At 52.3% G+C, this 15,392-nt stretch overlaps 1 protein-coding gene across 1 annotated transcript; it reads right to left on the bottom strand.

Annotated features, from left to right (window-relative positions):
- Positions 1-9,219: 9,219 nt before the first annotated feature.
- Positions 9,220-9,735, bottom strand: LOC136523624 (uncharacterized mitochondrial protein AtMg00810-like). Its single transcript, XM_066517243.1, has one exon. The coding sequence runs from the start codon at positions 9,733-9,735 to the stop codon at positions 9,220-9,222; it is 516 nt and encodes a 171-aa protein (XP_066373340.1).
- Positions 9,736-15,392: the final 5,657 nt, after the last annotated feature.

Genomic DNA, 15,392 nt, shown 5'->3' with positions numbered 1-15,392 from the left:
GCAAAATGTCAAGCTAGAGGTCATCCGTTGTGAGGGAGTCGGTGCTGGCCGCTTTTGCCGAGAAGGAGGTGCCGCCACCGAAGGAGGTGGCGCACTGGAGGGCTCCTGCGGGGGATGATTTCCCGCAACCTTGGGCCGGTGAGGTTGTTTCCTTCCTCGCCTTCCATGAGCATGGGTTAGGATACCCTACGCACTGGTTCCTACGCGGGCTCCTCAATGAGTGGGGCCTAGAGCTGCAGCACCTCAATCCGACTAGGGTGCTGCATATCGCTGGCTTTGTCACCGTGTGCGAGGCCTTCCTTGGGATGGAGCCGCACGTGGACTTCTTTCGGCGGATGTTCTCTGGGCGAGCTTTGTCGGAGGGAAAGCCACTCATGATCGCACCTGTGGGGGGCTTCACGTTGCAGAAGAAACTGAGCGCGTCGGGCTCATACCCCGCGTACACCCCCTGTGATTCCAATCGGGGGTGGCACGGGGAATGGTTCTACATTAGGAACCTGGCGGAGGCACCGTTCCCGCCTTTTACCGGTAGGAGGCCAGAGATGCAGGAGAGCTGGTCGTGGGGCCCCGCTAGCCGGCAGAAGAAGAAGGTGGAGATTATCGAGGTGGAGCTCTAGAAGCTCGTATGGCGCGGCCTTGATGAGGCGCGGGTGTTCCACACCTTTTTCACCATTGGGTCGCTCCGCTGGCAGAGAGGACGTGACCGATGTGGATATACATCGTCCTGATGGACCCCGACCGTGTGTCACCAGAGGAGCTAGCGAATGACGAGGTCTGGAGTCGTCTTGATCGGGTGCTACAGCTGAGGCCTAAAGAGACTCTTGATGGAAAGCCCGGAGCTCTCAACGCTGCAAAGCAGTCCAATCTGGTACGCTCCCCTCTCTTTATTTCCATGTTCTTTTCCCCTTTTGCTCTCCCGTATCCTGACTTTGAGCCATCTGTTCCATAGGGACTTGGAGTTTACAAGTCCTGGCCGCACCTTCCAAAGGGGCCGGAGGGCGAGGCTCGACAAGCCGCCCTAAAGGAGACGACAGATGCCAAGAGGAAGAAGAGAGCTGAGGAGGCTCAGAGGAAGTACTAGAAGGTGCAGGATATTGCCTAGCGCGTGCGGGTTGGGGAGAATAGGAGCGACATCGAGCCAGAGCTCGAGTCGGAGGACCCCTCGGAGGTGGGTGACAACGTGATCTCCTTCGAGGAGGGAGACCAGGAGGTCGCCACTTTAGCGGTGCGTCGCGAGCCTACGGCCGCGTCCACTAGTGGCGAGCGGGAGGCAGAGAGGCGCGGCGATGTTCCTACGCCGAGGAAGTACGCCGTGAGCACGGACGCCGTTGGCGAACGAGAGGCGAAGCGGACGCAGTCACCGTGCCCTTCGGAGGCGTCACCGGCCTTGTCCCCACCTGCTCCGGGTGTGGTGGAGCAAGCCAGGTGGTCGGAGGAGCGGGTTCGTACCTGCGCATCTTTGGGGCTAGCACCGGTGCATGACCTGCAACTGGGGGATGCTTCGCCGGCTACTTTGGTCGGCACGCCTCGAGTCGGCGGTCGTGGCGACGCACGGGCTGAGCAAGAGCCGGTCGGGTCAACTCCCCCCCGGTTGAAGTGAGGGGGCGTGGGTCGTGGCCCAAGAGTGGTCCTCGCTCGGTGGGCCCGTTGTCGTCGGGTCAGGGCTTTAGAGCCCTACCGCTTCCGTCCTGGTATGCCTTCTTTGTTTCTTTTCGATCTCGCTGTTGAGTTTATTTTTTGGAATGCGACTGACATGTACTTTTTCGACAGCGGCCGGATGCTGATGGGGCTGAGCATCGCCCCAACTTCCATGTAGGAGGATTGGATGCCCACCCTGCTGCGCGCCGTGGTGAGTGGCGGGGAGAGCAGGGTGGTGGCGGCACGTCCTACCCTCCCGGTGGCGGTGCCTTCCCAGCCGGTCGCTAGTACGGCGGCAGCGGCGGAGGTGATGGTGGCAATCCCGGCGGTGGTGGAGGCTACGTCGGAGGTGACCCTTGCGGCCCTTCCACCACCGGCTGTGGCGGGAGAGGAGAGGGAGACCAGGCTCCCTGCCTCGTCGGGTGGAGGGCTGCACAGCTCACCCTCTCGGTCGGAGCTAGAGGTGCTGGGGGGAGATGCGGCCAGGCCGGAGCAAGAACGTCTGCCGATGGCCCGTGAAATTGAGGTGGTGGAGATCCCCTCCGACGGCGAAGTAGGTGACGAGGTGGAGCCACCGGCGTCGTCGTAGGAGCTAGTGGTGGTTCGGTTGTTGGCTGGGCCTTCCAGTGGGCTAGGAGCCACCGACCTAATGTGGCCCTACCCCGAGGACCCAAGGAAGGTTCGGTTCATCCTTTGGGATGAGCAGGAGTGTCAGCTCTAGGACGTGCTTGGGGGGAGAGGACTTGCGATGGAGTCCAATCTCTCCCAAACCAGGGTGAAGCTAGAGGAGGCCCTAGAGCGGGTCAAGTCCATCCAGCAGGCGGTCTCGGTCGACCTGCCTCGTGTCACAGAGGTGAGTTTTTTTGCGTTTGTCCTTGACTCCTTGGTCTTTCGTTGGTTGCCTCAGCATGCTTGCTTCTTGTTCTACCGGGTCTGGAGGAGATGTCGAGCCGCAAGTCTCGTTTCCTCCGGATGGAGCACGCCTGGGTTGTCGAGCTCGAGCGTGAGCTGGAGTCCGCCCGCCGTGAGCCCCAAGACCGGGCGCGCGGAGGTGATCGGGGCGTGAGCAGTGGAGCGGGCGACCGCCGCCGAGCGGGGGCTCGAGGCGGCGAAGGTCCGCCAGGCGGAGACCGAGGCGGCGCTGCAGAAGTCCCTGGTGGAGACCGAGGTGGCGCTCCAAAGTACCCTGGAGACCCTGGAGACGGAGCGGCAGGCCTTGGAGTGGGAGCGGAAGGCCCGGTTGGAGGCCGACCAGGAAGTGCTCGTGCTCCGGGGCCGGGTGCTTGGGACTAAGGAGTTGAACTCCCGATTGCGCGAGCAGGTGACTCGGCAGGAGGAGGGACTCTCCATCCTCGAGAACACCCGCCTCGGTATGTACCCTTTCTGCTTTTGGTGTCTTGGTCTTTTCCTTTAGCCTGCTTCTGAGCTTGTCTTCCTTCTTCCAGAGCTGGGCGGAAAGGTGGAGTCATTGGAGCAGGACCTGGAGATGGCCTAGGCGACGATTGGCCGAAATGCGGAGCGCTGGCCAAGTCCCTTGAAGAGTGACATGCTCTCGAGGGGGAACTTGACCAGATACGCAATGTTGCCCAGCTCGTCATCTCGGAGGTCTTCGGGTCGGCGCCAAGTACCAGCGCGCCCGCCATCCGGCTGGCGGAGGTTCCAGATGAGGTTCGGGCCCTCATCACCGATGGGATGTTCTATAGGACGTCGGGGGTGCTGACCTCAGTGGCGACGCACGAACTAGACCTAGACTTCACCGCCATCTACAGCGAGTACGCCGACGGCTGGAGCACGGAGGACATCCACTCGCTTGGGGAGAGCTTGCTGCCATGCGCACAGTTGGTGGCCGAGCAAGTCTACGCGCAGTGGGTGATGGATGCCCGCCGTGCGAACGCGGCCGAAGGCGCGCGCTAGGAGGACGTCGCCTAGCCCGCAGATGGAGTGGAGCCTAGGTCGGAGGCGAACATCACCCCACGTCCGACCGAGCCAAACGTCGTCCAGCCGAAGAGCGAGCAGACCCTATCTTCGTCGGTCGAGGTGCATTCCTGGTCGGAGACGCGGGTCGGAGTCGGAAGCAAGCGCCGTTCCTCTTTGGCCAAACCTTCCGGTCGGAGAGGCGGGCCGGAGTCGAAAGCGAGCGATGTTCCTCCTCGGCTAGGCCTTTCGGTCGGAGAGGCGGGCCGGACTCGAAATCGAGGCCTTCCGGTCGGAGAGGCGGGCCAGAGTCAGAAGCGGGCGCCGTTCCTGCTTTGGCCAGGCCTTCCGGTCGGAAACTGGATCTCCCTTCTGGCTTGTTTGTTAGGTTTTTGGGTCGGCCCAGGAGTTACGCGTCATTCGCAACGTCGTCTACTAGGCCGAGCCTTTACTGGAAAGCCGGTGCATGAGAGACCCCGGGTTTATGAACCCGACAGCCATCGTCTCCACCCCCAGCCGCAGCACCGGTCCTCCAACATACAGCACGGACACCAGGGAGGGTCGTGGGAGTGTGGAAGCGGAGCGTGCTGAAATTCAGGCGCGCTTGGCTTTACTGCCAGCTAACCTTCGTACCTTCCTAAAGGAGTAAGATGCCTATCTTTGATTACCACAATTTTTTTACAGCTCCATGAAAACCAAGGCATGCTTGGAAAGCACTGTATTTGTTATAGCATTTCTTAAGAAACTAGTTTGGATTGTTACTAACTGCACGTTGTTACTAGAGGCACCAGCTTTACAAGTCGAAGACCACATTTTGCTTAATAGTACTCCATAAAAGCCATGATAATGGCATGCTGCTAATAATACAGCCGGTTTACTGGCTGTAAGGTTCTTTGCAGTCTTCTCTCAGTCCACTCATATAGTAGTTAGCTCTTTACAGTTAATACATGGCCCACTTGTCTCTCTCACAGACTTTTTTTTTTTGTTCTGGTGCTCAAGCCGGCTATAAGCTTACAGGCTGCTTCTCCTCTCTCTCCTCCCCTCTCTCCTCCACCTCAGCATTTAGTCGGCTTACAGCCTGCTATTATACTTGCTCTCATGTGTGGCAAAAGACTCTCTGTAGCATACATACATTTAATGCCTTATCAGTCTTGGTATATGGATAACTGGTTGTAGTCTTAGCGGTTGTTTCTCAAATCAATTTTGACAGTACTTAATGTAGACAAGTTGGTATATGGAACGCATCGGACATTATAATAAAAAGAAAGCATGAGTCTTTTTTCAATTTACAGAATAAAAGATGTTGAGGTGGATTTTAGAAACTCCAAGAGTACCATTGTATTAGAGGAAACTAAGGCTTTTATAAAACTATAATGTTTGCTCTTGCCAACGACACCTCATGATTTTAATACTATGGTGTTTTGAGAAATATAGTATTAGTTGAAGATTCTTTACCTCCAAACAAGTAACTTTTGCGATCCACAACACATTCTCCCCCACTTTCATTCTAAGTTATGGTTCCTTTTCAGGTTTACGAAGGACGATGAAAAGTGTGCCTTCTAAAAAAAAAAAGGACGTACCAGTGCCTTCTACCCATCAAAAATCTCTTGGTTGAAACAAAGAGGCTGCCCCAAGTTAACAGTGAACTTTCATCACCTGCTCCAAGATAAGAGTAACTGGGATCTGGCGTTCACTGTGTGCAATTACCAAAGAATGAACAACAGCTATCTGAAAGAAGCTGCAAGGGATTTCTTCATCGAGAATGGATTCGAGATTGCAAAACCAGAAATTGATTTTGAGAATTTGCCAAGAAGGTTAGCTGATTTTGATTGTCAATTGTTTAATTAATGGCCCTGTTTGGATCCATGGGTTAGAGCTAGTTTGGGCTAGTTGGAGCTCAACTAGCCCTAAAGTAGCCAAACAGGAGGGCTAGAGTGAGTTATTTGCAACTAGCCCATCCTAAAAAACTATCCCCCCAAAGAGGTGATTATTTGGGCTAGTTGGGGCTATTTGAGGTGGGGTCCACTATTTTCTCTCTACTTTTACCCACACCAATGATTTGGAAAGCACATTTATTATCATTTTAACCCTTGTATCCAAACATCTCTTAGGCTAGAGTTAGTTCAGGGCTAATCCTGAGCTAGAAACTAACTCTAACCTCTAGCTGTGCTAGAGTATCCAAACAGGGCCATTGTAAAGCTTGCACTACTACATGCACTTGCTATCATGTATGCTAATGATCCACATGTCTTCTTTAATTCATTGCAACGATAAAGATTTGAACTATTAACTGCAGGATTCGTAAGGCAAAGGATTTTCTGCTTTCTTCAGCACGTGCAGAGTCAATTCCTATATTTGATGGAGCATTTGGACGGCATAGTGGCTACTACTCATGGAAGGAGGGGATGCGATGTCATCCTGTGTGGGGTGATTGATTATTTGGTGAAGGGTGTTTCATGGTGTGGACTATTAACGCCTGATGACATCGTTGTCATAGAGGGTGCTGATGGACGTCTAAAGCTGATGATTACAAGATTGCCCTCCATAGATGCGAACGCATCAGGAGCTGAGAGGTTGACTGATCTCCAGGCACTATGGGCTGACTTGGAGCCACATTACTTGTTGGATGGAAATTTACCACTTTACTTCAAAGAACTGAAGAATGATATAGAGGAAGCTGCTCCATGGGACATCTCTAGCCATTGGTTTCATGTCTACCTTCGCTTTCCTCCTGCATCTTACTCTTCCCTGTCGCGCAGCAATTTCATTTGCAGAGTGCATCAAGACTTCAGGGCCTTAAAGTTACAACATGTTGAAAGGTATATCAATGTTTTTGATAGGAAACCCCCTATAGATGATCCTGAATGGCGCAGGATGGCAAGGGATGTCAGTTTCAGTAAACCAGTCTATTACCATAAGTGGAAACATTTGTAAACTGATTCAGAGAAAGAGAAAGCTGATACTCATGAGAACTCTCTGGCTGATCTGCTGGAGTTCTACAGGCATTGTGTGATTGTGTCCAACATGTTGATGAGAATGCCACAATCTCAGATGTAGACGAGAATGAGTTATTCACTGCAAGCAAATTCTCCATATTTTTGCCGCACTTAATCAAAGTGTTACTGAAAAATCATCTATTATCCTGCGAGTAAGTATTTGATCTCAATTTTGCATTTTCCTTTTGTTTGTTTTTGTTTACATTTTCCCATTTGTTTTTAGACTGTTTGTTTAAAGATTTTTCCTTTTGGCAGACTGGAATCTGCATGGTCAAACTACCAGGGATCAAAGAATGATCGAAGAGGCCCGCCTGCAACTTGCAGTGAGTAAATTTATTGTCTTGCTTATTGAGTTGTTGTTATTAACATGTCCCGCTTTATAATGTGAAATTTTAGGGGCCAAATCTTAAGTCTAGCCAGCCATTAGAAAACTATTAACTTTTTGTTAGAAAGAAGTTAAGTGATACTATATACATGCTCCATTTCATCTTATAAGTTGTGCACATATTTTAATCACCCAACCTCATAATCTTATTAACCACCAATTAGCCTCATCTGTACCAAAGGAAGGGCAAGGGGCTCAACTCTTTGATAATTCTGGTGGTCTGGGAGGTCTGGAAACACCGTAATGCATGTGTGTTTGAAAATGCAAGGCCAAGTATTCAGGAGGTGTTCAGGGAAGTTAGCACAGAGAGTAGTTTTTGGTGTATGGCAGGTGCTTTTAAGCTTAAGGAGCTCCTGGCCTGCTGGCCAGGTCGCTGACCCTTGGAGCATAAGCTCTGGAGATCTGGTCAGTCTTTCCTCTGTTCGTGGCACGTCTGTAATGTAGTGGCCTGGTGTGCGTGTGTTGGTTTGTTGTACTCGGGTTGGGTCTTTCCTAGACTTGTGTAATCCTTTTTTCTACCTTTTAAATGAAATGATACGTAGCTCTCATGCATAGATCGAGAAAAAAAAAACAATTAGGCTTATGATATAAATTTCTTACCATTATATGACAATGGTACCATTGAATTTATATTTGGAAGTGGTTTCTTATGGTTATGATTTTATTGCTACTAACATTGCAGTGCAAGAGAAATTAAGAGTTGAACCTTACCTTATATTTTTAAATGGAGAGAGCAGCGGCTAAAGAAATAAGGACATTAGTGTTTCATAGCCTTTCTATACCTAATAATAAAAAGACAAAATTTCCGCCATAACTTTTGTTCTGCGGCTTTTTCCACTCCGGTATGCTTGTATATATTTTTTCCTATTCCAGTGTGGGTTCTATTCCAGCCCAGGTTCTATTCGTATTATTTTTTTTCTTAGATTCTTTTTTTTTCCATCCTCCAGTCTACCATTCTCAGAGTCTGTATCAAATTAGGATAGGACTCAAACTAATCGATAAATTATTTATTAGATTTAAATAGTAATATTCTCCGTCGTAGACCGGCCAGTTGCCAAAGTACTATACCAATTACATATTCCGTCCAGAAATATGGTCCTTGTCCAAATAGGACTGCATACAACGATCCTGCAACTATAAAATGAAAACAAATACTGACCTAGAGAGAGCAAAAAAACAACCTGAATAAAAAAAGCAAGAGACAACACTCCTCCAATTTCCATCGTCAACACACATCATGGATGCCAACGTTGAACATATGATGAAGCCTGCAACCAGCGCCCGCGAGCGAGGCCACCCCCCGCGCTGCGAGATGGGGCCAGCGCCGGCCGGCGAGCTCGCCCCGCCGCTGTGTCCCCTGCCAGACACGCACCTGGATCTGAGGCAAAATTTCTGCCACCAATTTTTTTTGCCTTCCGTATTGTTTTCGGTTTGTACGTTATCTGCCTTTCTGAGTTACGCTCGCTACTGTTGGTCCTGAGATCTCCGGCACTTGTGAGCCGACCGCTCACCATCGTTGCCGACCACACACACTATGGCTAGAGGTAGAAGAAGGGAAGGAGAACAGAGCGCACACACACAACACAAGCACCAGCGTTGGCCGGAGCTCTGCAGAGGAGATGGCAAAACTGAACTTGCTCTCTTTACTGAGTTGCAGTGGGAAGCTATATATACAACTCTACCCATCTAATCCTAGTACACAGATATGCCATGCTGCTACAGTGACTAGATGTGACAGCAGGTCTGACTTTAGCGCCTGCCCCTGCCCCTGCTGTGGCTACAGTACGACAGAGGAGCCTTTCGGCGCCTGCCCCTGCTGCGGCTACAGTGCAGCAGCAGGGAGCCCTTTCAGCGCCTGCCCCTGCCGCGCGTTCAGAGATGGGACAGCAGCAGATTACTTTACAATTCTTCCTCTAATCCTACTGCTAACCCTAGAACCTCCACCATGCCGATCATCTTCTTCAGCTCCGTGAACCGGATACGGCCGAGAGGCTTGGTGAGGACGTCCGTGAGTTGCCGACCAGTTTCGACGAACTCGATGACGATCTGCCCTCCATCGACACAGTCCCTGAGGAAGTGGAACTTGATGTCGATGTGCTCGCTCCGGTCGTGGAGAACCAGATTCTTCGCGAGGGCGATGGCGGGCTGGTTGTCCACCATCAGTGCTGGTGGGTGAGCTTCCACACTGATTAGCTCGCCCAGCAGCCGGCGCAGCCACACAGCTTAGCACGCCGCTGTGGCCGCCGCCACATACTCTACCTCGTATGTGGACAGTGCCACCACCTTCTATTTCAGCGACAGCCATAAGATTGGAGCCGACCTGAGGAAGACGAGCACACCAGAGGTGCTCTGTCGTCTGTCGATGTCCCCCGTCATGTCTGCATCACTGAACACAGTGAGTTGTAGCCCACTTCCGCTGGTCTTGGGGAAGACGTTCCCCTGATCCACCGTCTCCTTGACGTAGCGTAGCAGCCGCTTCACCATGGCCCAGTGATCCTCTAGAGGATCCTCCATGAAGCGGCTAACATAGCCCACAACGAACGTAATGTCCGGCCTCGTGTGGACTAGGTAGCGTAGACCGCCGATGATGCTCTGGTAGAGTGTTGCATCTACCCTCGCCACAGTACTGACCTTTGTCAGCTTCAGCCGCTCCTCCATCGAAGTCACGCATGGCTTGCACTCAGCCATGCCGCTCCGCTCCAATAGCTTCGAGGCATACACGCTCTGATCGAGCGTGAGCGCCTCCTTCCTCTGTCTCACATCGATGCCGAGGTAGTAGGAGAGCACGTCGAGATCGCTCATTCAAAAACGAGCCGCCATCTCACGCTTGAAGCCATCGATGTCCTCCGCACGCGCGCCGGTGACGATCAAGTCGTCCACATATACGCCGATGATGAGCTCCTCCTTCCCTCGTCACCGTGTGTAGAGCGCGTGCTCAGTTGCACACCACATGAACCTAAGCTCGCCCAGCGTGGCATCAAGCTTAGCGTTCCATGCTCGTGGGGCCTACCACAGCCCGTAGAGCGCCTTGCGTAGTCGGAGCACCCTGTGCTCCGCTCCTTTGATGGCGAAACCTGAAAGTTGCCTGATGAAGACCGTCTCCGCCAGCTCACCATTGAGGAAGGCCGATTTTATGTCCAGGTGATGGACGCGCCAGTCCTTCGCTGCTGCCAAATCCAGCAGCAGTCGGGATAGACTCTATGCGCGCTACCGACGCAAAGACTTTCTCGAAGTCGATGCCCTCGCGCTGGACAAAGCCTCAGGCGATGAGGCGCGCCTTGTGCTTGACCTTGTACACCTACTTTAGGCCGATCGGACGACATCCTAGAGGTGGATCGATGAGCTCCCAAGTCTCGTTTTCCTTAATCGACTTCATCTCCTCACGCATCGCTCGTCACCAATTTGCATCACTCTCGGCCAGCGTGAACATGGGTGGTTCCTCTACACTGACAAGAAGTAGCTTTGGGTCATTGAGCAGCCGACCCGCTAGGCCTGAGGACCCTGACGCCGACGATGTCATCTAGCCTGTGGAACCATACCTCCTCACTGTCGGAGAAAGCATCCACGAACTCTATGATGTCGCTTGGAGGTGAGGCAAACTTGATCGGCGTCGATGGAGTCCCCTGTTCTGCTGGAGTGGTCGGCACAGCACCTGGAGTGCTCGGCACTACTCCTGGACCTCTCATCACAACTCCTAGAGTGGTTGGCACCATTGCAGGAGTGCTCGGCACTAGTCTTGGAGTGGTCGGCACCACTGCAAGACCTCTCGGCTTCTCTATGGGAGCATTCGACACCCATTCTGGAGTGGTCGGCACCACTATAGGACCGCTCGACACCACTCCTGGTGTGCTCGGCACCCCTCCTGGAGTGCTCGGCACACCTCTCAGAGTGCTCGGCACCGCCCCAGGAGTGCTCAGTCTGTTGCTGGAGTGGTTGGCACCTCCTCTCCAGCATCTAAACCATCGTGGATGACCACGTGCTCGACGACGAAGGTGCTGGTGAAGCCGCCAGCTTCCAACGTGCCTGGACTGTCCCAGTCCCAGGCCACCTTCTCGTCGAACACGACATCGCGCGAGACAACCACCTTGCCTCCGCGTGGGTCGTAGAGCCGGTATGCCTTGGTACCTTCCTCGTAGCCTAGGAGCACCATCGGTGTGCTCCTGTCCTCCAGCTTGGTGAGGACCAGCTTCGTCTTCCTGACGTGGCCGATGCAGCCGAATGTCTAGAGGAAGGACACACTCGGCTTGCGCCCATACCAAGCTTCGAACGGCATCACGCCCTTCAGGGCCTTTGTGGGTGCATGGTTGAGGATGAACACCGCCGTGGTCACCGCCTCACCCTAGAACCTTGTCGGCATGCTCTTAGCCTTTATCATGGATCGAGCCATGCCGACCACTGTCTGGTTTCACCGCTCCACAACGCCATTCTGCTATGACGAGTACGGCGCGGTGTGGTGTCGCACCACACCCTGACCCGCGCAGTACACAGCGAACTCCACCGAAGTGAATTCACCACCACTATCAGTCTACAGCACGCGTAGCTTCTTGCCGCTCTCCACCTCCATGAGCGCCTTAAACCTCTTGATCGCTTCTGCCGCCTCATCCTTGCTCGTTAGGAGTTGCAGCCACATATAGCGATTGCAATCATCCATGAGCAGGATGAAGTACCGCCGACCACCGTTTGTGGCTGGCATGATTGGCCCACAGAGATCACCGTGGACGAGCTCGAGGGCATCCGCCATGAGATACTTGGCCACCTTTGGGAATGGCAGCCTCCTCTGCTTCTCAGCTAGGTAGCTGTCACACAGCTCGCCCGCATGCTTGATGTGGGGCAACCCTCGAACCATCTTCTCTAGCCAACCGAGCGTGTCGAAGCTAAGATGGCCGAACCAGGCATGCCACAGCCATGGCTCCTTGGTGTACCGTGCTGCTAGGAACACTGGCTGCTCCACCTTCAAGTCGAGCAGGTACAATCGATTACATGAGCATTTTACCTTCGCGAGAAGACGCCGCTCCCGATCCTGAATCTTTAGGATCCCGCTCTCGATCAGTACCTCGCATCCGCGCTCGTCCAGCTACCCGATGCTGATGATGCTTGAACGCAGCTGCGGGATGTAGTACACATCCGTCAGCGCGCGATACTCACCGTTCTGGCACCTGAAGATGATAGTGCCACGCCCTCGAATCGCCACCCTTGAGCCGTCGCTGAACTTCACCATGCCGGTCACGTTGTCTTCGAGCTCAAAGAAGGCTTCCTTGGAGCCCGTTATGTGGTTGCTGGCACCGAAGTCTAGGTACCACCGCTGCTTCTGCTCACCGCCCACACGTCTGAGGTGGACTTGGGTGCGTGGTTCATCGAGGTTGACAGCCTTTAGAGCCTTGCCGTGCCCTTCCACCGCCATCACCTCTCCCTTCTCCTTTGCCTCAACGTCGTGCAGCGCACAGAACATCACCATCAGGAGAGTGGCCTCATCATCCTCATCAGCCTACGCTAAATGAGCCTCAATCTTCTTCTCCTGCTTGCGATTTGGGCACTCATTTGCCCAATGGCCCATCTTCTCGCAGCGCTGGCAGGCGTTGGGGTCGACCTTCTTCTTCTTCTCCGAAGAATCCTTGCCTCGACGCTTGCCATCACCACCGTGGCTGGAGGAGGCTTTCTCGGACTTCTTCATCCGTGCTGCCCACTGCTCCTCTGTCAGCAGCAGCTTGTCGCTGTCCGTCGTTGCTATAGCCTACTCCATACGCTCGTTCACCGCCTGCAGACGGCCTGTCACATCCTCAGTGGTGAGGATGGATAAGTCCAGCATCGTCTCTATGGAGAGAACGATCTGGATGTACTTCACCGACATGTAGTGGAGGTACTTGGAGACCGCCTCTTCTTCGTCGATGGTGACGCCGTGGCTCCTCAGCTTGCTGATGAGCGACTGCAGGCGGAGGGAGAAGTCCTCCACCGACTCATCATCCTTGAACTTGAGGTTGGCGTACTCCTACTTCAGCAGTTGGGCCGTCATTTTCTTTGCGTGCTCGGAGCCGACGCGCATCGCTGCAATAGCCTCCCATGCCTCATTAACAGAGTTCTTCGCCCCCAATGGCTCCATGTACTCCACTAGCACAGCAACGAGGATAGCCTCCAATGCTGACATGTCGTTGTCTTCGTTGTCGGTGCCTTTGTCGATGGCATTCCAGAGTCGTTGGGCTCTGAGCTTGACCTTTATGGTCACCGCCCACTCGCCATAGTTGGTGCGAGTCAGCGTCGGCCAACTGGTGCCGCTGACCTTCCGCACCGTGCGCACGACGACCTCCTGTCGTGGCTGGGCAGCCACAGCAGTGCCGCTGCTGTCGCCCATCTCTAAACCGTCTGTCATCACCAGCGGTTAGTCCGGCGACGACGCTTGTATGGCTCTGATACCACTTGTTGATCCCGAGATCTCCGGCATGGGTGAGCCAACCGCTCACTGTCGTTGTCGACCACACACTACGACTGGAGGTAGAAGAAGAGAGGAAGAACAGAGCACACACACACAACATAAGCACCAGCGTTGACCGGAGCTCCACAGAGGAGATGATAAAATTGAACTCGCTCTCTTTACTGAGTTGCAGTGGGAAGCTATATATACAACTCTACACATCTAATCATAGTATACAGACATGCCAAGCTGCCATGCTGCTACAGTGACTAGATGTGACAGCAGGACTGACTTTGACGCGCTGCCCCTGCTGTGGCTACAGTGCGGCAGGGGAGCCTTTCGGCACTTGCCCCTGCCGCGGCCACAGTGTAGCAGCAAGAAGCCCTTTCGACGCCTGCCCCTGTCGCGCGTTCGAAAATGGGACAGGAGCAGATTACAGCTACTTCTTTTTTTCGGTGGCGCTGGTCCGGTACGAGCCCGTTGGCAAGGGCGCTGCCTGCTACCAGGGCCCGGCCACCTAACGCCCCTACCAGACACAAGAGCGGAGGATTATACGCCATCACGTGATGACCCTTCAGCTCGGATGGCAAAGGCTTGCGGTGGGCAGCCTACCCACCAGGGTTCGAACCCTGGTGCTCACTGGGATTTATTCCCAAATATCTGTAGCCTCTCTCGCGTGGAGCCACAAGGGGACTGCGACGCGCCCGTCACCTATGAAATCTGTGCATTTCGGTGATCTCAAGAAGGACGCGGTCTTCAAGATCTGAGTGTAGTTGTAGGTTTGTTTGTACACGGGTGATGTGAGTAGCATGCGTGTGTCGAGTAGGCGTGCGTGTGTACGAACAGATACTACAGCTGTACTCAGATGAGAGGCACAAAAAAAAAAGCACAACACAACACAGCACAGCACCGCTGTTGCTGAACGACAATGTTTTTTACTAAAAAACATAAAGTAGGTCTTCCAAAAATAAAGAAAAACAAGTAAATAAATTGCTCACTCATAACACTACTCCTTTAGTTGTTGAGAACTGTAGCTATTGTAGTTAAATACGGCGTGTATAAATGGCAAAAAAAAAACCCGACCTGTAATAGGTTAACCTTTATGAATGCAAACTTTGTTAAACTTTATGAACCATGCTTATATGAGTTGAAACAACTTGCGTCTAAAGATTATACGGAGTCCGATTTCAATTTCAATATGTATTTAGCCCCATTGCAATGTTTGATAACTTTTTTCTCCCGTTGCAACGTACGGGCATATTTGCTAGTAAATAATAATACACAAATCTGTCACTCAGTTATAAGATAAATGAGGTTAAATGTATTATTTTTATTCTGAGGGCAGTGACAGTGGAAGGAGCAACCGGAAATAAAGACACAAAAAGTATGACAAAGCGAATGCTAAGGCTTGTCTTTCTTTGGTGCTGGATGTCGTCTATCTAGAGCAGAAGCATTTGTGTTGCATAGAGTTGAATGTGGAGGTTGGCGTAGTTGGCCACCGTGTGGTTGTTGGACCATGAATCGGATAATCATTGCCACACTTTGCCTAGCCACAACTTAGACATGCCACAATTTCTTAGGTCACTGTTTGGTTCACTGGCATAGTTGTGGCATGCCACACTTTTACCCTATTTGTCATAGACTAATTTTCATCGTTGGCCCACACCTTAGGCATGGTTTGGCAAGGAGGTGTGGCAAGCCATGGTAATGAACCAAACACACCGAAGTGTGGTACTGGTGTTTATTTTCCACCTGTGATGCATTTTCTTTCAATATTTTTGAGTACTTTGCCTAATTTAGGATGAAATCCAATATCTTATGCTTCATGATATATGGCACTATGTGCTTACATTGCATTTTCTCCGCTGCTGTTATTTTTTATTTTTCCTTTTATAGCACACATGGACATTTTGTGCTTAAGGCATGTCATGGCGTGCATGAATTTTCTGGGCTCAGGAATATTGTTACGATATTATGAGTTCAAGCTTGGGTATGTTTAACTATTCCGTCATTTATGCAAGCTGTATTAATGAAATTTAACGTGTTCTTTTTA

This window comes from Miscanthus floridulus, chromosome 18 (assembly GCF_019320115.1).
Source record: "Miscanthus floridulus cultivar M001 chromosome 18, ASM1932011v1, whole genome shotgun sequence".
NCBI lineage: Eukaryota > Viridiplantae > Streptophyta > Magnoliopsida > Poales > Poaceae > Miscanthus > Miscanthus floridulus.
This window is presented reverse-complemented; position numbering and strand designations above follow the sequence as displayed.

What these genes read in the sequence shown, in the direction of transcription:
- LOC136523624 (XM_066517243.1), bottom strand. Translation starts at nt 9,735, where the DNA reads ATGAGCGATCTCGACGTGCTCTCCTACTACCTCGGCATCGATGTGAGA.